Raw genomic sequence first — 27,778 nt, forward strand, 5'->3', positions numbered from 1 at the left:
CAAGTTGGCAGCACTGCACGGTATCTACAGAATATCCGTTAGTGCTTACGAATAATTTAAATAAAAGAAATTTGTTAACGAAAGTTGAGTATATTCAGAACATGTTTCATTTTTAATGAGTCTGCTTTTAATTCATAATACATATGTATAATCACTTTATGCATGCTTGTTTTAGTTAAGATGTATATGTATGCTTGTATGTGTATATTCACTATCAACTAATTATTTATACAATTTATATAAATATAAAAAAATTAAACGTTTCGTAGACTTTGATACAGATTGTTAATATGTGTTTTTCTTCTGACAGCTACGCCTCCGTATTCCCTTTTTCCTCTGAAAGTGCGGCGTGTGTGTGTTGTGTAAAAATATGCAAAACTTTTAATACAATAAAGGAAATCCATACGAAGTTCCCGTGGCAATAATCCAGATGATGTTTGTAAAGGCAGAAGACCCTCATAACTGATGCTTCGCTTTAGTCTGGCTGGGGCAAATAAGGAGCCGCTAATCTATGGGCGGGCGTGCTGAAGGATCATCGCGATCAATGGGCGGTGGTGAGGTAAGCACTTCAACGCTTTGCGCTGGTCCTGCGGTGAGGTATCCCGCCGTCGGATTGATGCCTATAATATTAATAAAAAATACATCAGTAAAAACTATCCTGGAAACAGGATATAAAATCAAAACAGCTAGACCCAGAGCAAAATATTTTTTTGAACGAATCTAAAAATATTTGAATGCACAATGAATTCAGAGGCCAAATCATGATGAAAATGACATTCCGCTTGAAAATCGGTTCAGTTTTGATCAAGTTATGACAGTTTGAAGTTGGTCAGACTTCGGATTTAGGCACTTTACAAGTCAAAATTTTTGTCGAATTCTTCATGATTTTTTACAAAAAAATGAAAGGTCTCAGAACCAAGTTTAAACTGTTGTTTTATACTAATTACGATATAAGGAGTTGATTAAAAGTGAAAACTTGAGATTTAAAATTTTGAATTTTCGAAATTTCAAAGGGGGGACCCTTAGCATCGAAATCAATATCAATAGTAGAATCTAAAGAAAATATTTTTTTGAACGAATTTTAAAATATTTGAATGCAGAATGAATTAAAATGCCAAATCATGATGAAAATGACATTCCGCTTGAAAATCGGTTCAGTTTTGATCAAGTTATGACAGTTTGAAGTTGGTCAGACTTCGGATTTAGGCACTTTACAAGTCAAAATTTTTGTCGAATTCTTCATGATTTTTTACAAAAAAATGAAAGGTCTCAGAACCAAGTTTAAAGTGTTGTTTTATACTAATTACGATATAAGGAGTTGATTAAAAGTGAAAACTTGAGATTTAAAATTTTTAATTTTCGAAATTTCAAAGGGGGGACCCTTAGCATCGAAATCAATATCAATAGTAGAATCTAAAGAAAATATTTTTTTGAACGAATTTTAAAATATTTGAATGCAGAATGAATTAAAATGCCAAATCATAATCAAAATGACATTCCGCTTGAAAATCGGTTCAGTTTTGATCAAGTTATGACAGTTTGAAGTTGGTCAGACTTCGGATTTAGGCACTTTACAAGTCAAAATTTTTGTCGAATTCTTCATGATTTTTTACAAAAAAATGAAAGGTCTCAGAACCAAGTTTAAAGTGTTGTTTTATACTAATTACGATATAAGGAGTTGATTAAAAGTGAAAACTTGAGATTTAAAATTTTTAATTTTCGAAATTTCAAAGGGGGGACCCTTAGCATCGAAATCAATATCAATAGTAGAATCTAAAGAAAATATTTTTTTGAACGAATGAAATATTTGAATGCAGAATGAATTAAAATGCCAAATAATGATCAAAATGACATTCCGTTTGAAAATCGGTTCAGTTTTGATCAAGTTATGGCAGTTTGAAGTTGGTCAGACTTCTGATTTAGGCACTTTACAAGTCAAAAAAAATTTTTTTTTTAATCTCTGGTTGCAACTGTCTAACTTACCAGTCAAATAGCCACGAACGTTTGTGTCCGTGATGAAGAGATCATGGCGCTGATCCTTGAACTCTGCCCATACGGGATGCTTGAGCAAAATTTGCGTCACACGATCGCCATAATTGAGATTATGTGTCATTCCCTTGAGTGCAGCGACAATTTGTGCTTTGACTGCGGATGCATTGTCAACAAACTCCAAACGACTGTCCAGTAATCCCAGCAGAAACGGTATAAGACCCACCTCCAGCGTTTGACTGATTAACGAATCCTGCGGATAAAGAGTTTAAAATATAAATATATCCAAAAATATGAAATGAAACTAAAATAGGGATGATAAGATGTAGCAAAAATTAGGAATTCATTCGTCACTTACATGTTGATGTTTAAAGAGGCGACTCAACGTTTCACATGCCTTCTCAATGCAATCCCGGTTGTGTTCCATGCATTTCTTGAGCGGCGCAATGCACTCCGTTTGCGAAATGGCGCTAACACAAAACTAAAACAGAGATTTGGAATTTTAGTTAGAAAAAGTGTTGAATAAGAACATCAAGTAAGACTTACCTCAGACAGCGATAGCTGGTGTAATACTGATAGCGTGTTCTTTGGCTGCACCGAAAGCAGGTTGAATAGCTTGGGTATGTGTCCCAGCACTGGAATGTCATCAGCGAGATTTGGCTGAGAGCGCAACAACTCAACTAGCGCCGTGGTTGATAAATCCAGAACGTCTGGCTCCGCTGAACTCTTGCTAATTTGCTCGACGACAAAATCCAAGAGATCGGACAGAAACTGTTTGGGTTTGCGTAGAGTCCAGGCGGGATTACTGACAAACAGACGCAAGTAGACGCCGGCGACAACAACCTCATTGGACACAATATCCTTAAGCATCTCAGGATCCTTCCACAAGTGTCTAGCATTTGTCTTTTGATGCTGATAAAATCTGTTGCACGATTCGGCAACGGCATCACACACATTGGAGCGCGTATTATCATTCCAGATGAGCTCCGGATGCTCGTGAATGGACTCAAAGAGCTGGACAGATGTGGCTGGTGACTCGATCATGGCGTCGATGAATAGCGCTGGCAAAAACTTCGAAATGGTAATGCGCACCTTGGGGCCGCTCAGACGATCTGCTGTCATCTTGGCCAGAATTTCGGCACACATCTCACGGATCTGCGGGTTGCGAGAATTGCAGAACATGTCCAGCAAATAGATGACAGCGCCCTTCGCCTGCGCTTCCTTGATCATCTCCTGCACATTCATCAGTCCCGAAAGCGTCTCTAGCACTTTCACTTGGCTGGCACGCAGCTCGGGATCCTTCAGTGCCACCAAATAGTTGCCAAGTATCTCACAGGCAGCCACTTCCGAGACGCATTCCTTATTACGCGACACCAGGGCAACAACTTCCAAGGCCACAGCCTTAACGCTTGAATTCTGCAATTGCAATTGCCATTAGAAAATGTAATCTTCTCAAGAAAGTAAGAAACTTACATCAGCGAATATATTGTTGGCTAGAAAACCGAATATCATATCGAAATTGCCAATGCATTGAATTTCCACCTCAGCATTCGACTTGATCACAGCTATCAAGGCACGGAGCACCATCGTGATGTGCAGCTCCAATTGATTGTCGCTGGCAAAGTCGTATTTGGTCTGCTGCAACGACAGCTGCTGCTCCGCCTGGGCATCCGTTTCCAACTTTTTGCGAGTCTTGGACCGATTGTAGGCATTCAAGACATCATCAAAAGTGCGCGATTGCTGATGCTTCAGCTGGGGATGATTGGGCGCCAGGGTGGGCGTCAGTATGCCATCACTGCCCATTTTGGGTGCCACAGCAGGTGGCGGCGGTGCAGGCGGTGACTGCTTGTGGTGCAAGAACTGATAGGCATGCTTTAAGTACTCCAACAAATCCATTATGAACTGCTTGGGTTGGATAATGGGAAACGTGGGCATGTCGTTGTAGATGCGTATAAAGATGCCGCCAATTTGCAGTTCATCTCTGAAAGAAAACACAAAGCAAGACAATAATTGATGGAGCAGTCAATGTCTGCTTGCCTACTCACTTGTGTGCATCGAATTCGAAGCTGGAGACCAACTCATAGACTTGTGCAATATCCTCGTGTGTCTCCTTGGCGGATGCCGTGCGCTGTTGCTCAAGGAAATCCTTGAGCTGGGCACGCGTGCCATTATCCCAGATGAGATACGGATTGCGTGTGTTGGCCGTCAGCAACTTGAGCACCTCGCTGTCTGACACTGTGGCCAATTGATTGGCTATGTAACGGGTCAAGAGGCGATCCAGCACCTGCTTAATCAGCGTATTCTTCGGTTCACCCGTGACTATGTACTTCTGTTGGATGGCGCTGGGACGCACCTGTTGCTGCTGCTGCTGTTGGTCACTGTCTGTGGCAGTTGAGCTGGAGGTGTCACTGCTGACACTCGAGTCCTGCTTGGTGAGAGTTGCCGGCTCCTTCTCCTTGCCTGAGGTTATGGACAGCTGTTTGCTCTGCAGCGGATTGTGCGCATTCTGTGTGTATGCCGAGTTGGTCCTTGACGGCGGTTTCGGTTTGATAGCGGGCGCAGGATTTGTAGATGGATTAGAAGCTGGCGAATTGGATTCGCTGCCTGTGTTGGGCTTTTGTCGTAGTTCCATGCTATAGCCGGCAAGACCAATGCAGCCCAGTACTGCCATTTTGGCCAAATTGTTAGCCAATTGCTGTTGATTAGACTTGTCACTAACCTCCACCCCGCTCTCGTCCAGCGTGTAATCATACTCGAAGATAAACAGCAGCAGCGACCAGAGCACGCCGTTCCTTGACAGATTACACTGCAGATCATAGTTATTGGCGGCCAAGCTGGTCACCAAGCTCACAGACAATGTGTGCTTGAAGTAGACCACGCGACAGACATCCGAGAGCAACTGCGGCAACTGAATGATCTTCTGTTTACACTTCTCAAAGTTGCAGGCAACCTCAAAGCAACGTGTCACATTCGAGATGACCTGATAGTGCAATGAATCCGGCTTGGAGTCCACACCCAGTATGGAAACGCAACGTGTGTAGGCCTCCAGCAATGCCTCGATTCCCTCCTCGCGACGCAGCTCCTCCGCATTCAATGCCGAGCAGTGAACCGTGTGATAACACAGCTCCGAGGCGGCGGTCAGCAGTTGTGCCTCCTTGGAGAAGAGCTCATCGTCGCGCGTCTCCAGCCGTATGGTCTTGATGAGCTGCGGATAACCAGCGTATTTATACGGACGCAAAACTGTAAATGGAACGTCATTAGACATCATTTATATCTTTAAATCAATTGACTTACCGTCAGCATAACGTTCAAAGAGTATGCTTTGTGTGCGCAAGATGAGCACAATGTTGTTGGGATCCGGACCGCCAGAACTCCAAACGTTGCGGGAGCACAGAAACTCGTAGGCTTGATTGACCTTCTCGAAGATTTCACGACCATTGGGATTCTTATCCGGATGATACATTTGCGCCAACTTGTAGTAACTTTTGCGTATGACAGACTCATCCGGTTTGGGCGTCTTGGTTAGATCAATGCCCAGATCTTGGTAAGCCTGTTGTATGGTCATCTGTGGCGGTTTCTTTTCCACCTCCTTTCGCCAGGCATCCAGTGTATGCTTCAGCAGCTGCACCGGATCCGAGATGGGCCAATTGGGAAACTTTTGTGTATCGCACAAATGCCGTAAATAATATATGTGACAGAAGAGTTCATTCTCCAGCTGCGGATAACTGATCACGGGTATGGCCAAGTACGGATATCTGGCCATCGTGTGTCCACGCAAACGTGGCGTAAAGTCAGCAATATGTGCTGCAATCTTCTCGATGAGCAGCCGCCGCATTTCGGAGCTCCAAATCACCTCGGGCGTATCAAATTCACCCAGAAAGATTTCGGCAAACTTTTCAGCACTGTAATTCTCCAGGAAGCAGACCATTGCCTCGGGCAGCAGCTGGCCCAGAATACTGCGATGCATAATGCCCGATTGTGAGGTCTACAAATAAATATATCCTTTAGTCGAAAGTTCCATGGGTCGAGGGAGTCACAAGACTTACCTCCTCGCTGCGGAATCCCTGCTTCATGTGTGTAATTTTAAGGAATCGGGTGATGGGCAGAATATTGCTACCCGTGTACATGAGCATAAAGTAGAAGACACCCGTCATGTACACCTTGGGCATCTCTGGATTGTCCTCCATTATCTGGCAGAGTAGCGTAGCGACGCGCTCCAGCAATCCCGGATCATGGGTCAGACACACCTGCACCACATGTGGCAGACAAATGAATTCCGAGAGCTTGCGCGATAACTTGGGACCGGGAATGAGCACGGCATCACCATTCTGGGTGCGACTCGGAAAGAAACTGGTGCACTTGATCAGTATGTCAAGTATTTTGGAAGCCAGCTCCGTTTCATCGTACAATGGCGTTCCCTTGGCAATCAAGCACCACTTGAGCTGCGGTATCTGCTGCAGGGAACGCCAGCCATCCATGCCAATGGCCCAGCAACGTGTCTTGGGTGTGATCTGTCCCTTTTGCCAAAGTTCCTTCAGTTCGGAGTAGGTGATGGGTCCCTGACGCTCCGCTTTCTGGCCATCCTTTTCGATGTTGTAGTACCAATCCTTCTCCTCATAGGCAGCCATGTTAGGACCAGCTTCAATTACATTTGTCTTGGTATTCAACTGAGCGCGTCCTTTGTGCAGATGTGCCAATGTAATCAGATCGACCAGACACTGAACATGATCGATCAGAGCACGGCAGTTGGACTTCTCCAGCACCAGACAGGATATAAGATTGATTAAAGCATCACGCATGGAAGGAGAAAGGCACTAGTTGAAGAAAAGAATTATTATTTTTTATTCCAACTGCGAACTTTGTTCAACTCACGCGATCGCTCAACTGCAGAATGTAGGACATGTCGCTGAACTTGCCGATCTCCTTGTGATAGCGTCTATAGACCTTGGCCAGCGCCTGCAATGAGAATACCGTCATCTGATCATCATTGACACGCTGACGACACAGCACACGTCGATACAAAGCATTAAAGAGTTCAATCCTGCAAAGAATTGATCAAGTTAATTACATATTTTATAGAATATTGAGTTACTTACGGATCCTTGACTAAATTCTGCGGCCAATCATCCTTCTCCAGTATGAGGCGTATATAATAATCGCCAATTTTGATTTCCTCCGCCAGACATTGATAACCCACCTCGAATTCCTGATAATTCCAGGCCACAATCATCTGGCCGGCCAAATCGCGATCGTTGAGGAACTGACGCAGCTCGTTCTCCAAGCACATGCGCAACTCCTCACGCGTCTTGTGATTCCATATCAAATTGGGCAAACTGTGATCTTTGGCAAAGTTGTAAAAGAAATAGGGCAGATTGATAATGGCATCAGAGGTTTTCTTCTTTTGCCGTCGATTGCGCAGCACAACCGGGCGATTCTTTAATGCCTGGGCGGCATTATCCTGTTGCTCGATGAGGTTCATGCCCCAATGTTTAATGCCTTGCAAATGCTTCTCTATCACATTCTTGCGAGTTTTTTTGGAATGTTGAATTGCAAACTTGAGGTTATCGCGAAAATTCAATTTATCCTCCTCCACATCCGTGTCAGGAACACTCTCCTCCGTTTCCAGGAAGGTTAACAAGCCTGCGGGCTAGATTGCAAATGAATACAATACTGTTAATTCCCAGGAGAGCTCTTCACTTTGTGACTTACGAAAATACGCTTAAATAGCTCCATGGCCTCCTCGCTGTCTGTCAGCCAGAGTCCGATCAAATGACGCGACAACTGGCGATGCGTTATCAATGTGGGATCATTGGAGGGCGTATATAGTGCTACCAGCAAATGACGACAGAGTGCTGCCTCATCCAAAGCCAACGCCTGCATTTGCTGGGCCACATGCAGTTCACCTTCCTCGATAATGGCCCGCAGCACCAAGCCAGCTCCCTTGACAATCGCCAGGGATGGATGCTGAAACAGCTTGTAGAGATAGCGACCACGCTCGGCCACCAGTTCGAGCAGTATGTCAAACTGTTTGCCATCGGTGGTCTCACTGTAAGGCACACACAACGCAAAGGTCATAAAGTCCAGCATTGCGGACAAGACCAATGCACCGCTGCCATGACTCTGCAAGTAAACAGATCACAATGAGTACTATATATTCAAGGGGAAACATGTGTATTTCCTACCACATGCGTTGTCCACATATTGAGCAGCGTTTCCAGAAATGATTTCGATGATAATATGGAAGATTTGTTCAATTGCTCCTGCTTAAGATCATGATCGGTGTTTACCGAATGCATCAACGAGTTGATCATATCAATAGCCGAATAGGTAACAGCCAGATCCTTGCGACGCAATGCGGCCACAACTTTGGTGCCAATGATTTCACGAAAACTGAAATGTAAAAGAACTGATCAACTGATGTGTTATGAGATTTACAACTGCTTCTTACCCGGGCAGATTTGTAAAGGCCGCATAACCCACTTTGCTGGCCAGCAGACGAGTCAATCCATGGAATATGGCTTCCAGTTCGATGTTGGCCAGCTGCGCCGTTGGACTGTCGAGCTCCTTTTGGGCCAGAGCTTGTAGAGCACTTAAAATCAGCTTCTCTTTGTTCTCCGCAAACAGACTCTGCAAGAGATGTATAAATAATGAAATGCATACAATAATTTCGAAACTGATTTCAAGAACTCACATCCTGGGTGACACTGTAATTTAGTCCACTGTGCGGCACATTGGCATTGAAACGCTCGAGGATCTCATGTCGTTTGGTTGGATTTTGGAAATTGTTGATAACCAGACGCAAGAGACTAGCCTCCGTCTCCTCATCGACGGAACTGTTAAGAGGCACAAAGCGCTTGCCACGCGGCGTATTGCCAATGCGGATATGAACATCCTGATTGCCACTGGAGCGCACAGCATCCAGCACAGTGGCAAGCAACGAATCACGATCATTGGTACTATAACTGCGTACAATGCCATTCTTATATTCAATACAAAAACGCTGTAGATTGTCCTTATCGCGAACCAATGCAAATACATCAGCCAGGGGGCGCAACGTGCAGACGCTATATGTTTGGGGATCACGCTCCAGCAGCGTTACCTCCGTGAGGCAGAGTATACGCTTCACTGGATCCGGATGCCGTGGCGTTATCTTTTGCACTGTGAACTCGGTCATCGAGGTTTGGAACTGATCACCGCTGCAAGATAAAAATGACACATTAAATTAAATGTTGAAGAAAAAAACAAACGTAATAATTAAATATAGGATTACAATACTTGCCTATACTTTCCAAATCTTTGACGCTCGAATTGTTCACGCGTTATTTGGCTCTTGAGTATTTTGGTTTCAATACCGAGAAACTGGGCGGATCGTTGGGCGATATTCTGCACGATCTCATGATGATTGAGCGCCTTAAACATATGGAGGCGACTGAAGCCGCCGTAGGCCATCACGATGCCATTATCATAGTCCGAGATGCCTGCTTAAAACGTGCGCATAAACGAAAATACCACAAGATAAGTGTAAAAACAAAAGCAGAAATAAAAGCAAACACGTATTCAATTAGAAAACATCAACAAGATCGACAACACTATCACATAAGCTTGGACGATGATTAAGGCACAGTCAATTTAATTTAAGGATGCAATGCCAATCCAATGCCTTCAGCATTTTCAAGCCATGCTATAGGTACCTATTATTCCTTCAATGTCCTTATACATATAGCTGGTGAGCACATCATTCGTTGTCGGATCCAATTGGTCCAAGGAGCACGGCGTAACCTCCAGCACAGTGGGCAAACTGATGCCCGACCAATGGTATTTATAGGCATTAAATCGCTGCATTAAATATATAAACATTTGCTTAATAATTTGATTGCATTCATTCCACTTACCAGAGCATTTTTGGGCTTGTCAGCGAATTCCCTGTAGTATTTTAAAATGGAACTGAGTATATCGTTGCGATATTCCGAAGAAAGTTTGATCGTATCCAATTTCTTATCTTTCTTAATCGTGAGCACAAATTCATTTGGAATCTGCGTGAAAAACATTGTTAATTGAATTTAATTTAAGTTGATTAATAACAAAACCTTACATTTGTGGTTTTCGTGGGTGCGGCAGCTACAACATCCGAGTAGGACCAACGATTTGTTAAATCAAATCTGTCCGGATTGTAGGTGGAAATGCCGGCGGTGCCAATGGAAAGAATCCTCTTGTATTTTCCCTTCCACGAGTGCTTCGTCACTATGAAACACTCCAGATCCACATTCTCCTTTGGCGGCAACATCTTCGATCAAGAATGTGCACGGTTTTGCAATAATGTACACTAAACTTTACGCCACTAGTTAACAAAACTGCAAGAACAAGAAAATCTATTTTCATTTGAGGCTTTTGGTTCAGATGTTTATTTTTAATAGGCGGCCTATAGAGCTCAGCTGATTCAGGGATGTAGATTGTCCAAAATGAAACTGTTTTTTGCTGATTAATCAACTGGTACTGGGCCTGGCACTTACTTATCAGCTGAAGAGTGCCAACGACGCGGCTGCGGCCCACACACAACAAAGACCGAAAAGGGGAGTAAACGTGACGACGACAACGACAACGACGGCAACAACAACAACAACGACAACATCGACGATGAATCCAATCAGAAACAGCGGCGTAGCTCTAATTAGTTTAAGTGTCTTTTGCTAATGCTTCTTGAGCTTTTTTTTTTTGTTTCTTACCTTAAACATTTAGAGCATTACACCTGCTTGCACTAGACTTTGTTAATTTGCTTCTATTAACTATTAAACTTTTTAGATATTTTGCACAAATTTTTGCATTTTGCAATATAAAATGATTATGCTGCCATCCCGCAAAATCTTCCGGATCTGGCTCGATTTTTTGTACTTAAAAAAATAGGTACATTTCCGAAAATGGGTACAAAATTAAAAATACCCATTTTCGGAAATGTACCTTTTTTTTTTTGCTAGATTTTTTTAAATTTGGGCATAGTTTTTTTTTAGAATTTTCTTGATTTATTGAAATAAATATTTTTTACTTAGAATTAAGTTTTTTAACTTCTCTTCCCGAGGGCTGCAACTTCATACTACTTCATGTTAAATTAATTATGTCTAATTTCTAACTTTTAATTTTCATTAAATTTATTAAATTTCTATTGAGTTTTTGCGTTTTTAAATTTGCAATTTAAACAGTGGTGGCTACTTTTTGAGCTGAAAAGAGACGGCACTAGCTAGCCAGAGCAAGCTATAAAATAGCTAAGCTGCGTTAACCAGGGATGCAACGACAACCGCCGCATTTGTGATGTATTTTTATTAAGAATTATTTGAAAGAACCACAGATCATCATTATGGAACGAATCGTAATTTAATTTTCGTTAGTCTTTCATACGCATACTATCAATTTTTTTTACCCACGCCGGTGGTAATGCCAGGTGCGTCAGCTATCGATAATGTACAAAGCGATAGCATATCGATAATGCACAAAACGCGCGCTTTTTTAAATTGGCCTTGAGATAAAATGCGAATATAAAATATGAATTTGAGTACAACCTCAGTTTTATTATTCAGTCGCAATTCAGTGAATAAATTAGGAACCAATAAAACACTTTTTGTTTTGGCTTAACTACAATTAAAAAGTTTATTTGATTGCGTGCAGATACAAATGTTTTTTCTGCTGTAATCTGTGTTTTTATCTAAATGCAAATAAAGATGGCAGAGTTTATGTGTGAACCAGTGTGTGGGTGTGTGCTATGTATTATAATATGTTTACGTATGTATGTATGTATAAAAATCCAAGATAATAATAATATCCGTAACAAAAGCAAAACAAACAAAAACAATTAAACGATTCGTATTTTACACAGATGTACGAGCACAAATTATAATGATGCTGCATTTTCTGATTCAGTAGGTATGTATATATGATATAATTGTATTGTATGCGTAGATTATATATGGGTTATAGTATAAGTTCACGCACTGCTCCAGGTCCCATTTCTCAAGACGAAACTTTAGTAAATTATATGGCCCGGCCAGGTGTTAGGATTGAGCCAGATAAACAATTTGACATATCTCAAAGTGACATGGAGATGGATGGACGACGGGGATGATGATGATGATAATGAAGACGCTAAGTCTTAGATACACTTTACATAAAATCCTAAGCATAGGCTATTGTTATCTTTATCTTTATCAAAAACAGATTTCACTTTAAAAGTTGCTCGTGGACACGCTCAGACTTTGGTGTGTTTAAAGCCCATAAATTGAAATGCTATCGCCAGGTCAGCAGGAGCACTTATTCTTTTCATCCGTGCCCGCATCTCCAGCATTGCTCAAATTGAATTTCTCCTCATCATTCGCATCGGCAGTTATCAGTTTATCATTGATGAGTATCTAACGGATTATAGAAATAGGTTTTAATTATTTTATGCGTATATATCTTAAATGAATATACTTACTTTATTCACCAAAGCACGCGCTGATTCATCGATGTTAATGTTCTCCTTGGCGGAGGTTTCAAACCAACCAGCAAAACCATTTTCCCGCACATACTCATCCATACGCTCCGGCTGCGTGACAATACCCTGTTTCTCCTGATCGCACTGCAGAAAATTAAAAATAAATACAAAAAATATAAGAATAAAATTTATACCCAAATAAATAGCATGAAAAAATGTAGAAAAATCTAGGAAATTTGAATAATAATCAATTATTTAGAGTACAAAAATATGACTAGAGATTGAGTTTCAAATAATTCTTCAAATATTAAGATCCAATTTAAATACTTAATCCAACATTATTAAGTATTTTCAAATTCGAAATTATAAATATTTAATTAAATTTTTAATAAAAATATAGAGCACTTACTTTATTTGCCAGCAATATGCAGGGTATGGGACTGCCATCTGGCAGTTGCACCTTCGAATCCAGATCCTCCTTCCATTTGCTGACACAATCAAAGGTGCCACTGCGTGTCACATCAAAGACAATGAAGGCGCCAACGGCCTCCTTATAGTACACCCTCGTCATATTACCAAAACGCTCCTGGCCCGCAATATCCCAAAGCTGCAGTCGGACTATCGTATTGGCATCCCAGTGGAGCACCTTTAGTGCAAAGTCAACGCCAATTGTGGCACGATAATTCTGGCTAAAGAATTGATGCACATAACGCTTGATAAACGATGTTTTCCCAGTGCCCAGTTCACCGATGACTAGAATTTTATATAAATGTTCCCGTTTCTCACTGCTGGGCGCCATGATGGTCTGCAAGAGAGATTCAGAAATAGAATGAAATTGAGAATAAAACTATAACTTTTAAATTGTCAAAAAAGCGAAAAATATGAATATTGAATATTGAATATTTTTGGGTTTTTTTTTTTACATTCAACAAATGTACATTATTTTCGATAAAAGTACAAAGAGGCAGAAAGTACATATTATTTCAGAATATATTCCCTGTTTTTTCACATTCTACAGGTCCTTATTTTATAATTTTCAAATATGTATAAAAACATATATTTTTTTTGTGGAAAGCGAATATTAATAGCTGATTTTTTACATTCATGAAATGTACATTTTTTGAAATATTAAAAAGTGGAAAAATTCAGAAAATGCTACACAATTTTGTAGTGGAAAGCGGAATATATTCGTTAGATTTTTACATGAAACGAATATACATTATTTTCGACAGTTAAAAAACGGATTAAATTGCGGACGAAGTAAAAATTTTTTTTTTTAGTGCAAATCGGTTATTAACCCCTAATTTTCTTAATTAAACGAATGATTATTTTTTTAGCATCGACAAAAAATGATACAAGTAAAGAGAGAATGTTACATATTCTAGTATGAAAAAAAAATCACTGCAATTGTCAACAGTTGAATGACATCCACAACACATGGCATAAATACGAGTACGAGTAAAACTAAAGGGCTAGCAAGGGTTAAGGCACAGAGGGGGCAGAGGGGGTAGGCACAACAATTGTCAGGCGTTAGACGAGGGCAACTTGACACTTTTATGGCTTCACATGTTAAAACGATGTGATGTGTGTTAAATGCTCCCAAGCAGCGATTTAGAGGCAGCGACCGACAGCTTACCGGTTCCATTTCCTGATCCATGGTCAAGTCACCAAAGGCAGGCATGGATTTGGTCTGCTCACTGGGCTCCCCCTCCTCAGACTCAACTGAATCCTCGTTATATTCGCTGGCCACTGATTGATAACGCACCGTTTCCCGTCTGCCCTCGATGCTGTCGTGATCACTGAACGCAAACTGCTGTTGGGCAAAGCTAATCCTGCGCAGACTGGAATCGCTGGGCTCCTCACTGGAGCTGGGCTGCTGCGCGGCGGCGGCGGCAAGTGCTGCCGCGTAGGCGTCGGCGTCGGCAGCGGGTCCACGCACGGCGCTGCCAACGGCAAAGCGAACTTGCGGTGTGCCAGCACTCTCGGCCAGGGACACGGCGTCGGTTTGCTCCTCCACGTCACTGAGGCTCACCAGGACAATGGTGGAGGTAGCGGGTGCTGAAGATGGCGGTGATGGTGGCGGATATGTGGGCGGCAGTGGCTCTGGCTTTGATTCTGGACTTGGTGGCGTCTCTAGCGCCGTTACACTGCTCACTGGCTGCTCCGTTGTGCCGTGTGTTTGGCCAAAGGGTCTGTTTAAGCGATGTCCACGCTGTTGCTGCTCTTGCATCAATTCCCTCTGCTTGCGACTGGGCAGGCTCAATCTGCTGCTGCTCGGCTGACTGCTCGGCTGACTGCTCGACTTGCGCACTGCTCCGCTGCTGTTGGCGGACTGAATGCCACCGAGACTGAGATTGGCAATCGCCCGACTTGGCTTTGCGGGCGCACGCTCTTGAGGCGGCGTATCGCGTCTGCTCTCAGTGATAACGATTTTCTCCTCCAAGAGCGGAGGCGGCGTCGCTAACAGAGAGCTAGCTGTAGATTGTGTTGCTTTTGGCTGTTCTCTCTGTTCTCTCTGTTTCTGTTTCTCTTTTTGCTTTTTCTTGGCAGCCGGCTCTTTGGACACCTTGGCCACAATTAGCTTTGTGTTGCCTTCTTTTGTTGTTAGCCTTGCTGTTGTTGTTGTTGTTGTTGCTCTTTTTCCGCTTCCAGTGGCTTCAGTTGCTTTTCCAGTCGTTGTTGTTGTTGTCGTTGTTGTGGTTGTTTCTGGTGTCGGTTGCAAATAATCCGTTTCGCTTGTTGCCCCTTTGCTTTGGACCGTCTCAACTTTCTTGCCACTTATGGTTATCTGCAATGTTATGCTGCTGCCCGTTGGCGATGGCAGCGTCAATCTTTCCCTGCTGCTGCTCAGCACACTGATGTCATCACTGGTGGCAATGCTATGTGGCCGCACTTTGGATTTCCTCAGACTTCCCAAAAGTAAACGCCGTGTTAGACTCTTCTTTTTGGAGACGCCTCCCTTGATGCCACTGTCTGTGCTAATGTCACCAATGCTGGTCACGTCTTCCGCGCCGCTTATCACCAGTTGCTCCTGATCTTGACTGTCTTTTGCCTGCACCTTCTCTTTCTCCTTCTCCTTCTCCTTTTTGCCTTTGGACTTGGACAGACTGCGAAAGGCGGCCGAGAAGCGGGAACGTGCTTTTAATTTCGTTGTTGATTGCTCCTCTAGTTGCTGCTCCAGCGGCTGTTCCTTGGTCAACTCATCAGCTGTGGCTGCAGCTGCTCCGCCGGACAATTCCAACTCCAATTGTGGCTCTTTGGCTTTGGACGCTTTGCTTTTGCCTTTGGTTTGTTCAGCGTTTGGCATATTTCGTTATGAAGCCAAAGGGAAAATCGATGGGAAATGGGTTTGGGATTAAGGTTTCGATTTGGGTTTAGCAGTTTATTTATTTACGCGCTTTTTCAAACGTTTTTCAACTGAATTTCTGAGTTCATTTATTTTTTTTTATTTCCTAGGATATCCAACAGTTATCCTGCCTCCTTCACCCGCCTAATCCCGTCTAGACCCAGAGACCAAGTGACCGCAACGAGCGCTTAACAAACGCGCACTGAATTTTCAAATGTTCACGCTTGGGTTTATATCAATTTTTGTTGTATATATTTTTTTTTTTTTTAGTTTTTGCAACGCCACACGCCTTACCGCCCCCCTCCCCCGATGTGGTAAGCCCATAACGGTTTTGTGTTACACTATTTCCTACAGTTTTCGGGACGCTTACCAACACTATTCAGCCAGACTTGCGAAATAAATGGAATTGCGCGTGGGATTCGAGTGAGATCCAAGAGTCGCCACTACAAAATGGAATGTGACATCCAAAACTGTCGACAGTCGCTTATCAATCGTTCTTACTGTGAATGATCAAATAGTGATGCCGATCTTGGCCAGCTGCATAATGCAGTTGCTTTGATACCAACAATTGCCAGACGTTTGTCATTCAGCTCAAGGATGATTCGCAAATTGATAACCTGACTAGTGAAAAAATCAAGCGAGCACGAGTGTGAGAGACCCTGTACTTATTCTAGATATTACGTATTACATAATATATTGTAACTTTCAAATTTATGGTCCGATCATTATGAAATTTTTAGGTTAGATCCGAAGGACAGTTTTTATCATATGTGCCTAAATTCATGGCTATAGAGTAAAAGTTGCTACTTATTCGAAATATTACGCATTTCATAATTTATTGTAACTTTCAAATTTATTGTCCGATCGTAATGAAATTTTTAGGCCAGATTCGAAGGACAGTTCACATTATATGTGCCAAATTACAAAGCTATAGCATTAAATTTGCTCTTGTTATTGGTATTTTAGATTTAAGATCTGCTTAAAATACTAATTTTAATGTCTCTAGCTTTTAATGCACCCTTTATACTTTCTAAGTACAGGGTCTAATAACTGGGCCAGCATCAATTGCAGCCAATGGGGCGTGAGGGCTTAAACAACTGGTCTTTGTGTGGACTGTGACTGTGGATATGGTTGACCTGTTGAATGAAGTGGTTCACATTGGCTTCCAAGCTCATTGAGGCAGCAAAAATGCATGACACACACTTTGCTGGCTTCCTTTTAAACTGAGGATTTGTCGCTCAGCTGCTTAAGAATCATCATTAATGTGGGTGCGAGTGGCTTGATTACACGTACATACTTGGCTAAGACTCATACTCAGGTACAGCTGCGATATTCAGATAGAATTACGTTTATTACAAAACGCGGTAAGCCACAATAAAGAGACATATCGCACAGTGTATACAATTACACGAATACACATAGAGAAAATGGAAACGGAAAATGGGTTAGGGGGAAAACGAAGACATGCGGAAGTCCAAGTTGATGTCATGTCAATGTGTCATGTAACCCACAGCTGATAAGATCAATTTAGTGCAATCTAATTATATAACATTTGCACATTAAATATTATAAACAAATAGATTTATAACAAGCTCACTGCGGCTCTTTAACTGAGACGATTGTTTATCATTGCTGATTGTTTTCTAAGTTACAGAAACTAAATTGTAAGTGAGAGATGTTAATTCAAACTGCAAATTGGGTCGAAATGTAAAAAATCGACAAAATTATCGGGGGTTACAATTATCGTGTTTGAAAAAATGGACAGTAATGGAAAAAAATATTTAATTTTCTAATTTTGATGCAGAATCAAAATAAAGGCCAAATGAAGATAAAATTGTCAATCCGCAAGGAAATCGGTTAAGATTTAACACAGTTATAGCAGTTTGAAAACACAAAAGAATTGGAAAACTGCATAGTGATGGAAAAAGATTAAATTTTTCAATTCAGCGTATTTAAAATATAGTCCAAAGGATTTTTTTAAGGACACCTTCCACGGCCATAAAAGCGAAAGCATTAGAAATTCACTTGCCACAAAAAAACAGAAATTCCTTTGAGTTGCAAATGTTTGCACGCAATCGACAAAGAAAAAGCTGATGGAGGCAGAATGAAGTAGCAAAGGCAAGGAAGGGCGGGGAAACACCCAGCTGGAAGCACAACATGAGGCATGTCAAGAATTTCTCTTAAGCGTTGCAATTACCAGTGACCCCAATCCAAACAAAAGCCTTACGGATACGTTTTAGCGTCGATGTGTATCGCATTTGGGGCCAGAAGAGGATCAAAACTCGTGTGTGGCATTAGAAATAAATTTGCACAGTCCACCAGGGGGGAAAAATAAACAAACTTTGCAATATTCTGCCTTAAACGTATTTTTCTATTTTGTTTTCCTCGAGAATTATTCCACATTTTACATCCGAACTTTGTTTTTTTTCAGTTTTGTTGCAAGCACATGCATGCACGGCAGCCACGTGGCAGCCTGTGGGCGCTAGAAAGTAATAATAGGGGGGCGTGGTCGTACAACTACAAATTTGTACCAGCAATTTGTAACTTTCAACCACTTTGTTTACGCGAGGAGAAAAAAATCTATTTTCTAAATTGCCCACAAAAGTATGCAGCACTTTTTTAGTTATTGAGGCCCACAAAATTATGCAACACTTTTTATTATTATCAAATGTGCAATGAATTGTTGCTTTGATTTGAATAAATTAATTTGCAGTGGATTATTTTTTTTCCAAACTTATTAGATTTAAGTTGTTTAACAATTTTTATCAGCAACTTTATTTTATAAATATTCAAAAAATTAAAAATAATTAATTAAAAACTAAGTTATTCAAATTGTATAGCCTATATATAAATTTTCAAATAATATAAAGTATTAGATATATCAATAATTTAGAAACATTTATATTTTATACTTTCAATACACTTTCTAACATTTTCTTTGATTACCTATGCATATATTATAATTTCATGTTTTCTGTTCCTAAAATTTTATTGAAATTCAATTGAGATATATATTAAATAATTTCAATGTATACCTATTTCACTCAGGCATATCTGTATATCTGTATACCTATCATATTGACTCAGGTAACTAATGCGCATTATAAATAGATATGAAAAAGTTTTCAGAGTGAAACGTAACTGAGATACTTGGCAAACGTGACCTTGCCAATGGATTAACTTACTTATCATAATACTCGACTTAATGATAATGATATATGTATATTAATAAGCAAACTGACTGCAGCTTGCGTGATAAATATTGAAATCCGACTGCATTTCATTTAAATGTTAGTTAGTTATTGTTTATCAACTGCAAGCTCACTAGTTAATGTAATCACAACAACTAAATAAATAAATAATAAACGAAGCTACTATCAAAGTGCATTGGCTTAAGGGCGACGATGCGCAAAGTGCGAAACAAAAGATTACATAAATGTAAATAAGCTTGGAATGAATACGAATATGAATCTGAAACTAAAAAGATTTTATATGCTCACGATTACTCAATGAATTTTCTATACACTTTATCTCACTCGAAACACTGGAATTGCTATCTTATCACTGACAAACCGCCAATGCCGAGTCATCAGACCAAAAAAAAAATATAAATGCAGTTCTCTTTGATTAGATTGTCCTTAAGCTGGAGAGAAATGTTTGGTCTATGATTCACCTATCAGAAATATGTCAAAATTTTTAATGGCTTGTTTTAATTAAGCCGTGTCTTTAGCGGAAAAGGGAGGGGTATTTTTTTAATGTCTTCCCCCGCCCACACACACTTTCGCTTTCTACATTAATTGACCCCAAAACGTGACGTGGAACGTTGTAGAAACGGTAGCAAAGTTGCCATTGAGGGGAGACTCGGACCATTTTAGTTCCCATAATAACAAAGCATATCTAACTAACAATCGTTTAAGTATCGGAACACACCCACCCACACACACTGACACACACACACGCATACCCATTTAGCTATAAACTTGACAAACTGCCAGCAAACATTACATACATATTCCATATATCGAGAGTGAAATTCCAATGCCCATAGCACGTGGTCGGTCTGTCCGTCCGTCTGTCTGTCTGTCTGTCCGTCTGTCTTTATGCTCTATAGATTATATCGCTGTGTTTATAATGTCTCGGTCTCAAATGGCAACAACAATTTAGATTTCATTTCCTTTTAAATGCTTTTGATATTACTGAAAATACCATAAATACGAGTATTGTTTTAAGTATGACATAAGATTGAACATGCTCAATATGATCTTAAAAGTAAAAGTAAACTACATATAATAGAGATTGCTTGTCTAGACACTACCCTAATATTACTGATAAGAGAATGTGTATTTTTTAGATATTTGCATAAGTACTTAATTACAATTGTGCCGTTATAAAAATTTATATTTATTATAAGAAAGTAAGTAAAACAAAAGTAATTTGTCACACTTTAATTTAATATAGTAGCAAAAAAAACAAAAGCTTATTATAATATGTTCCTAATGACACATATAATATACTTATACATCTACTGTATGTGCGCAATACAGTATCTCAATAAGTATTAATATAAATTTAATTTCTTTTAATTTTAGATATGAATTTTTTTTTATATTTTATTTATCTGATTTCTCAATATTTAGTCTTTTAGTTAGAATTTTAACTTGCACAAGCTGAATTTTGCCTTTTCAATGATTACGGGGTATTAAAATATTGCAAATTGTATGGTTTTTCCTATCCCATTGGGTTTTTACAGCAATCAAGTTGAAGTAAATGCCACTTCTCCATAATTTTACGTTTTTTACGTTACATTTTGTTGCAGCTGTTCCACTTCCACATTTCCCTTATGCAGTTTTCCAAGCTTTTATAAGCTTGCAATTTTTTGCTGAGCTGACCGTGACTTAAAAGTTAAAAGTGTTATCCAACTTAACAACAAACTTGTAACAATGACAATAATTGTAACGGTTAATGAGAGGGGCAGTTATTGGGGCAACAACAACAACAATAAGAAATGTTTGACACAGCAATACGCGTTTTATTGCTAAACTTGGATGATACGAATATGAGGGTATGTATTTATTTTAGTGTTTTTTGCTGTTTACTCAACATTATTTTAGCGAGGGTAGTTTAATCAGTTCAAAATATTTAAAATGTTACATTAAATGCACTTCTTATGTGCAAGTTTATTGAACTGAAGTGTATTTCAATACGCCACAAAAAAATATTGTAAAGTAGACCGGTAAAATGTCAATACTTCTACTCTGTAATCTATTTAAATATATTTTTTCAACTTTATATCGATCAATTTTTGCTAAAATATCGTTTCATTACAAATTTTCTTCTTCATGCAGAAGTGTTTTAAAATCCTTAACTAATTTTAAAAAAAAACCATCTCATCAAAAATATATTTTTTGTTAATATCTATTGTCGCTTTCTGCTCTTTCTGTTTACTTTTTGAACAGCCCTCGCTTGACTTATGTACGTGTGTCTCTGTGTGTGTGTGTGTGCGTGGGTAATCAAAATCCCTAATTGCGTTTTTTGCATACTCACCCCATTATATAGATAGCCATTATTCCGATTGATATCCATGGCGCGTACCGCAGGCATCGAATCCGTTTGCATAAGCGCCTCAACGGCGCCGAGATCGATTTGTGGTTTCCGCTCTGCGTATGAAGGATTCGCGCTGCGCAGCGAATAGTGGGAGGAGGGGAAGGGGGAGGAGGAGACCAACAGCTGTTGTTGCACTTCCACTTGGAATTCCAATTTCAGTTGTTGTGATTGCTTGCGTCTTGCAAATATGGGTGACTCTTTGGCGCTTAGAGTTCCCAGTGAGCCAGGGTTGCTCAACGGCTGATGTTTGTACTCCACTGGAAACGTGCCGTCCTCTTCAAAGGCGCGTCCGTGTTTCCGGACGTAATGACAACGTAAACAGGCACAGCTGTTGTCGCTGTTAACTGAATTCAGGTAACTGACCGACTTGGCTTTGGTAACAGGCGTCACCAAGTTGAGATCTGCCACGGAATCGCAAAGGTTGCGGCGTCCGGCTGAGGAGGAGACAACGCAGCAGCGAATAACGCCGGTTGCCATGCAGTTCGGATTGGAAGTTGATTAGAGTTCTTATTGGAAGTTGATTATAGTGGGTGGAGGGTAAAAAGTATGTTTCCAATGCTGATGATGCGTGTTAAATGTTGCTCTTTAGACTTTCGACAGAATGTCGCTCTATTGTTGATATGTTTTATCACACTTCTTTCTTCTACTTGCGTCTTCTGTTTGTCTTCCACTCAAGGTCATTCGCACGCGCTTTATCTACATACATACATATGCTCAAGTGTGTGTGTGTGTGTGCTGATTGGCAAGTGTTTTGTTTAACTAATGCCAGCAATGTTCACTTCATTTATTCCACAAATTATACATATACTATTGATTGTGTTTTTCTCCCCGCACACTTTTCATGGACAGCAGCAACATGTGGTTGGCGAGACAGTCGAAAAAAAGTTCTATCGCCCTCTCACTTTATCTCGCGCTTTGTTTCAAAACGGTAATTAAAGCGCTTGCACTTGAACCTTATTCTTTTTCGTTTTCGTTTTCGCGCACTTATCAAAATTGCATTCAATTTTTATTGCAATTGGCAATTGCTTTTGGAATTTGGCAAAGGTTATCTGTCAGCGTTTATTGAACTCGCGATTTGGCCAATTGCTGCACTTTTGACCATATCCAAATGTCAAATAAAGTAAACAACTGTAAACTGGTTTCATACACAAAAGTGGAGCACTAAATTAAGCGACAGACAGTTTAACATTCACCTGGACACTGAATATAAATATTACATAAGTTTTTATTGTTTTAATTGCTATCGCTGTATTGTTAATCTCATATCACAAAAATTTAATTCACACACGTACAAAAAGAGATACGCAAAAAAGACGCTCGCTTTAATTACATTGGCAATAACAAAGAAACACACAAGCGTAGCACGTCCGCACGCCGATGCATGCAATTGTAAACTGAACGAAAGCTTTGGGGCAAAAAGCTTTGCATAAACGAAACGGTTATTCGGCTAACCGTTAAACCGCACGCCACTTTGAATCAGTGCTGTCAAGTTAGCCTTTTTTATATAGTTCCAGTTACTCTTGGTCAGCAACAAGAGAGCGCTTTAAAAAGAGAATGTTTATAATTAAGAGCAAATGTTGCCAGCTTGGCTTTGGCAACCATGAATATATTTGGTACCAGACTTTGGGAAAAAGTGTACCAACAAATAAAACTATTAGTGTTGGATGGGTACAAATTTACCAATTGTACATTCTTTTATTATTATTAGTTACAATACGAACAAAAAACTTGGTAAAATAAATTAAATTTAAATGCATAGTTTCTTAAGGCATTTCGAATGGCATTTGCTGAGGTTTTAATTGGTTTTATGTTATCATTGGATTTATTCGAGATGATTATTCATAGTCAAATAATCTTTGTATATTAAAGATGACGGCAGTTGAAGATTCAGTCATCATTGCCTCCTCCGCAATCATATCCTCCAGCGTCACATCCTCCGTCGTAGCCACCACCATCGTCGTAGCCTCCTCCACTGTCACATCCACCTCCATCGTCGCAGCAACCTCCATCGGCACCTCCTCCAGATTGATTATCTGCACCACAGCTATTATCACAACAATTCGAATTGGAACTATCTTGGTGATTCAAGACACTTGAGGCAATGCATCCGAATTCTCTTTCGCTGAATACTGACTCATTATTTCTCTCATTCACAAGTATTTCTGAAAAGAATTCGGGCTGTGTACTATAATGTCTTGAATTATTCGTATTCCAGCCATAAGTTCTAGGAGTGTTAGCGGTTCCAGTTCTGTTAGCTGTTCTCCTTGAATTTCCTGGCAGATTTTGGACAGTTTCCAATCTTACGGCATTTTGTGCTTTGATGTGAGCAACGACTTTATACATAACAATAGACGAAATGAGTATATAAGCTGTTGAAACAAGACTCAATTTAGTTGTAAACAAATTTGAATAACCAAAAGTACTCACCATTTACAACCATTGCGATAATTATGTAATTTGAACTCCGTTCTTTCCAGTTCAATCCAAAGATCCGATATACAAGTATCAATCCAGTGTAAGAGAACCACAGCATTATGGCTCTAAGATCGTTGTGGAATAACCAATGAACGAGAAATAGGTTCAGACCCTCGTTAATAAAATAGGCGATTAACCATACGAAAGGCATTACATCTAGAATAAAGAGAATCGTTCAAATAGCTGACACCATGTGGAATTAATAAGATACATAAAGTCAAAAAAATAAACTGTCTGACATTTGAGAGTTTGAACTGAATATTGTCACAAAACAAAGAAGGATATTTTCCCAGTGTTTCGCACTCATTTTTTATCTCTTTCTACACTCATGAAAATACCCTTATTGAGCTAATGACATCATCGAATTATTCACACCATGGCTAACACAAATAATATGTAAGTATCGATACCCAAACCCAAACACCGGAATTTTTTTTTCAAAAATTCTTATACATTATTTCTTTATTTTTTACCGATACTGCAATTTCAGTTGCAAAAAAAAAGGTTGCCTAAGAATATAATGATAATGAAAAGTAGAGTAAAACTAACTGCGAAAATAACTTATAACTTATGTTTTCGTGTACACACAGATTTACAAAACTTGCATAATAAAAATGTTGTACCTTGTTTATCCGCATGACGCGCATCTTTGGCAGAGGTATAACTGTATGCAAATGAATATATAGCATTCAAGAGGGCAATAGTGATTCCACACTTTTTAATGCCTGACATGTTGAAAAAGTTCGAGCAATATGGGCACTATGTATTTATGTTTCAATTTATATACGGTTCACTTTTGCGATAAACAAATGCCGCTAGCGTCATAGGCGACGACTCTCTCCGAACGAGAGCTCAGCATGGACTGGCGACTGAGAGCATTCCAAAGCTTTTTTCTATATATGAGCACGGTACACTCTTTCCAAAATTGGTACAATATTTATTAGTTGATACATTGTATCAGTTTCTTAAATTGGTACATTTTGGTTAATGTTTTAGTTTGTTAGTTTAGTTTAGTTTTAATATGTATGTAGATTTACTCTTGATAATAAATAAAATATGCTTACATTGTTTGATTAATATTAATTACAATACATATACAAAAACTTTGTTTAATAAAGTACGTTTAAATTTATAGTTCTTTTAAGGCAATGCATCCAAATTCTCCTTCGCTGAACACAGTCTCATCATTTCTCTTATTTTTTCCCGAATAGAATCCAGGCTCTATACTAATATGTCTTGAATAATTCGGTTTCCAGCCAATATTCGTATGCCTAGAAGTTTTTCCAGTACGGTTAACTGCTCCTTCTAGATTAGCTGACGAATTGTTGAAAGTTTCAAATCTTTCCTGATTTTTCGACGGGTTGTCAAGAACCACCAAAAACATAACAATAAACGCGATGAATATGAAAACTGTTGAAAAAATACTCATTTTATTTGCTATCAAATATGAACAGAAAGTACTCAAGATTAAGAGACATTGCGAGAAAGTTGTAGACTGCACTCCGTTCGGTGTAATTAATGCCAAAGAGCCGATACAATAATAACACCGCGGTGAAGAAAAATCAATATAATATGGCTCTACGACAATCCCCCAGTATAAACATAATGAGAATCAAGTTTAGAATCGCTTTGCATAAATAAACAACAATCCATACAGAAACAAGAGAGCGCTTTAAAAAGAGAATGTTTATAATTAAGAGCAAATGTTTCCAGCTTGGCTTTGGCAACCATGAATATATTTGGTACCAGACTTTGGGAAAAAGTGTACCAACGAATAAAACTATTAGTGTTGTATTGGTACAAATTTACCAATTGTACATTGTTTTATTATTATTAGTTACAATACGAACAAAAAACTTGGTAAAATAAATTAAATTTAAATGCATAGTTTCTTAAGGCATTTCTAAAGGCATTTGATGAGGTTTTAATTGGTTTTATGTTATCATTTGATTTATTCGAGATTATTATTCATAGTAAAATAATCTTTGTATATTAAAGATGACGGCAGTTGAACATTCAGTCATCATCGCCTCCTCCGCAATCATATCCTCCATCGTCACATCCTCCGTCGTAGCCACCACCATCGTCGTAGTCACCACCTTCATCGTAGCCACCACCATCGTCGTAGCCACCACCATCGTCGTAGTCACCTACACTGTCACATCCACCTCCATCGTCGCAGCAACTTCCATCGCCTCCTCCTCCAGATTGATTATCTTCACCACAGCTATTATCACAACAACTCGAATTGGAACTATCTGAATAGAATTCGGGCTGTGTACTATAATGTCTTGAACTATTCGTATTCCAGCAATAAGTTCTAGGAGTGTAAGCGGTTCCAGTTCTGTTAGCTTCTCTCCTTGAATTTTCTGGCAGATTGTCGTCAGTTTCCAATCTTACGGCATTTTTTGCTTGGATGTGAGCAACGACTTTATACATAACAATAGACGAAATGAGTATATAAGCTGTTGAAACAAGACTCAATTTAGTTGTAAACAAATTTGAATAACCAAAAGTACTCACCATTTACAACCATTGCGATAATTATGTAAGTTGAACTCCGTTCTTTCCAGTTCAATCCAAAGATCCGATATAGAAGTATCAATCCAGTGTAAGAGAACCACAGCAAAATGGCTCTAAGATCGTTGTGGACTAACCAATGAACGAGGAATAGGTTCAGACTCTCGTTAAAAATATAGGCGATTAACCATACGAAAGGCATTACATCTAGAATAAAGAGAATCGTTCAAATAGCTGACACCATGTGAAATTAATAAGATACATAAAGTCAATAAAATAAACTATATCACATTTGAGAGTTTGAACTGAATATGGTCACAAATCAAAGAAGGATATTTTCCCAGCTTATACCCTTGTTGAGCTAATGACATCGAATTATTCACACCATGGCTGACACAAATAATATGTAAGTATCGATAACCAAACCCAAAAACCCGCATTTTTTTTCCCAAAAATTCTTATACATTTTATTTATATTTTACCGATAAGGCAATTTCAGTTGCAAAAAAAATGTTGCCTTAAAATTTTAATGACAATGAAAAGTAAAGTAAAACTAACTGCGAAAATAACTTATAACTTATGTTTTCGTGTACACACAGATTTACAAAACTTGCATAATAAAAATATTGTACCTCGTATATCCGAATGAAGCGCATCTTTGGCAGAAGTATAAGTGTATGCAAATGAATATATAGCATTCAAGAGGGCAATAGTGATTCCACACTTTTTAATGCCTGACATGTTGAAAAAGTTCGAGCAATATGGGCACTATGTATTTATGTTTCAATTTATATACGGTTCAATTTTACGATAAACAAATGCCGCTAGCGTCATAGCCGACGACTCTCTCCGAACGAGAGCTCAGCATGGACAGGCGACTGAGAGCATTCCAAAGCTTTAAACTTGATTCTGAGAACTTTCATTTTTTTGTAAAAAATCATGAAGAATTGGACAAAAATTTTGACTTGTAAAGTGCCTAAATCTGAAGTCTGACCAACTTCAAACTGTCATAACTTGACCAAAACTGAACCGATTTTCAAACGGAATATCATTTTTATCATGACTTGGCCTCTTAATACATTCTGCATTAAAATATTTTTACATTCGTTCAAAAAATATTTTTGCTCTGTTTTGCTCTTCTGTTTGATTCCCTGATTTTATTATATATTTCATTACGTCTATCCCTAAATTACATATACTGATCAAAGCAGCATAACATATCCATACTAAAAATATTAAAATGATGAAAGCTCTCAAAGCTTACAGTTGGTTGAAAAACATTAGACTCTGTACTTCGAAAGAACAAAGGGTATATTCAGTTTGTCAAAAGAGACGTGTTAATTACAGGCAGAAGAAGGCGTGACAGATCCCATAAAATATATATA

General features: G+C 39.4%; 4 protein-coding genes across 6 annotated transcripts; all 4 read right to left on the minus strand.

Annotated features, from left to right (window-relative positions):
• Positions 1–89: 89 nt before the first annotated feature.
• LOC117784149 (dnaJ homolog subfamily C member 13) lies at positions 90–10,826 on the minus strand. 2 transcript variants are annotated; one of them, XM_034621806.1, is made up of 19 exons: positions 10,713–10,826; positions 10,082–10,340; positions 9,882–10,022; positions 9,681–9,825; positions 9,269–9,470; positions 8,681–9,185; positions 8,438–8,616; positions 8,172–8,379; positions 7,699–8,109; positions 7,086–7,636; positions 6,862–7,030; positions 6,036–6,803; positions 5,284–5,974; positions 4,035–5,229; positions 3,463–3,970; positions 2,536–3,405; positions 2,348–2,470; positions 1,984–2,242; positions 90–620 (listed from the first exon to the last, which is right to left on the minus strand). In XM_034621806.1, the coding sequence occupies exons 2-19, from the start codon at positions 10,271–10,273 to the stop codon at positions 505–507; spliced, it is 7,233 nt and encodes a 2,410-aa protein (XP_034477697.1). In that variant the 5' UTR covers positions 10,274–10,340; positions 10,713–10,826; the 3' UTR covers positions 90–504. The 2 variants fall into 2 exon arrangements, with proteins under 2 accessions (XP_034477697.1, XP_034477696.1); XM_034621805.1 differs by lacking the exon at positions 10,713–10,826 and having other exon boundaries at positions 9,269–9,467; positions 10,082–10,273.
• An 836-nt stretch (positions 10,827–11,662) lies between these two features.
• LOC117783167 (ras-related protein Rab-32) lies at positions 11,663–22,790 on the minus strand. 2 transcript variants are annotated; one of them, XM_034620428.1, is made up of 4 exons: positions 21,339–22,790; positions 12,858–13,253; positions 12,449–12,592; positions 11,663–12,383 (listed from the first exon to the last, which is right to left on the minus strand). In XM_034620428.1, exons 1-4 carry the CDS (start codon positions 21,873–21,875, stop codon positions 12,273–12,275), a joined length of 1,188 nt encoding a protein of 395 aa, XP_034476319.1. In that variant the 5' UTR covers positions 21,876–22,790; the 3' UTR covers positions 11,663–12,272. The 2 variants fall into 2 exon arrangements, with proteins under 2 accessions (XP_034476319.1, XP_034476318.1); XM_034620427.1 differs by lacking the exon at positions 21,339–22,790 and adding an exon at positions 14,085–15,840.
• A 262-nt stretch (positions 22,791–23,052) lies between these two features.
• LOC117784389 lies at positions 23,053–24,686 on the minus strand. The gene is made up of 3 exons (XM_034622114.1): positions 24,497–24,686; positions 23,826–24,029; positions 23,053–23,767 (listed from the first exon to the last, which is right to left on the minus strand). The coding sequence occupies exons 1-3, from the start codon at positions 24,603–24,605 to the stop codon at positions 23,286–23,288; spliced, it is 795 nt and encodes a 264-aa protein (XP_034478005.1). The 5' UTR covers positions 24,606–24,686; the 3' UTR covers positions 23,053–23,285.
• Positions 24,687–25,792: 1,106 nt separating this feature from the next.
• Positions 25,793–26,427, minus strand: LOC117784390 (loricrin-like). Its single transcript, XM_034622115.1, has 2 exons — positions 26,397–26,427; positions 25,793–26,338 (listed from the first exon to the last, which is right to left on the minus strand). Exons 1-2 carry the CDS (start codon positions 26,407–26,409, stop codon positions 25,890–25,892), a joined length of 462 nt encoding a protein of 153 aa, XP_034478006.1. The 5' UTR covers positions 26,410–26,427; the 3' UTR covers positions 25,793–25,889.
• Positions 26,428–27,778: the final 1,351 nt, after the last annotated feature.

This window comes from Drosophila innubila, assembly GCF_004354385.1.
Source record: "Drosophila innubila isolate TH190305 chromosome 2R unlocalized genomic scaffold, UK_Dinn_1.0 1_C_2R, whole genome shotgun sequence".
Lineage (NCBI taxonomy): Eukaryota > Metazoa > Arthropoda > Insecta > Diptera > Drosophilidae > Drosophila > Drosophila innubila.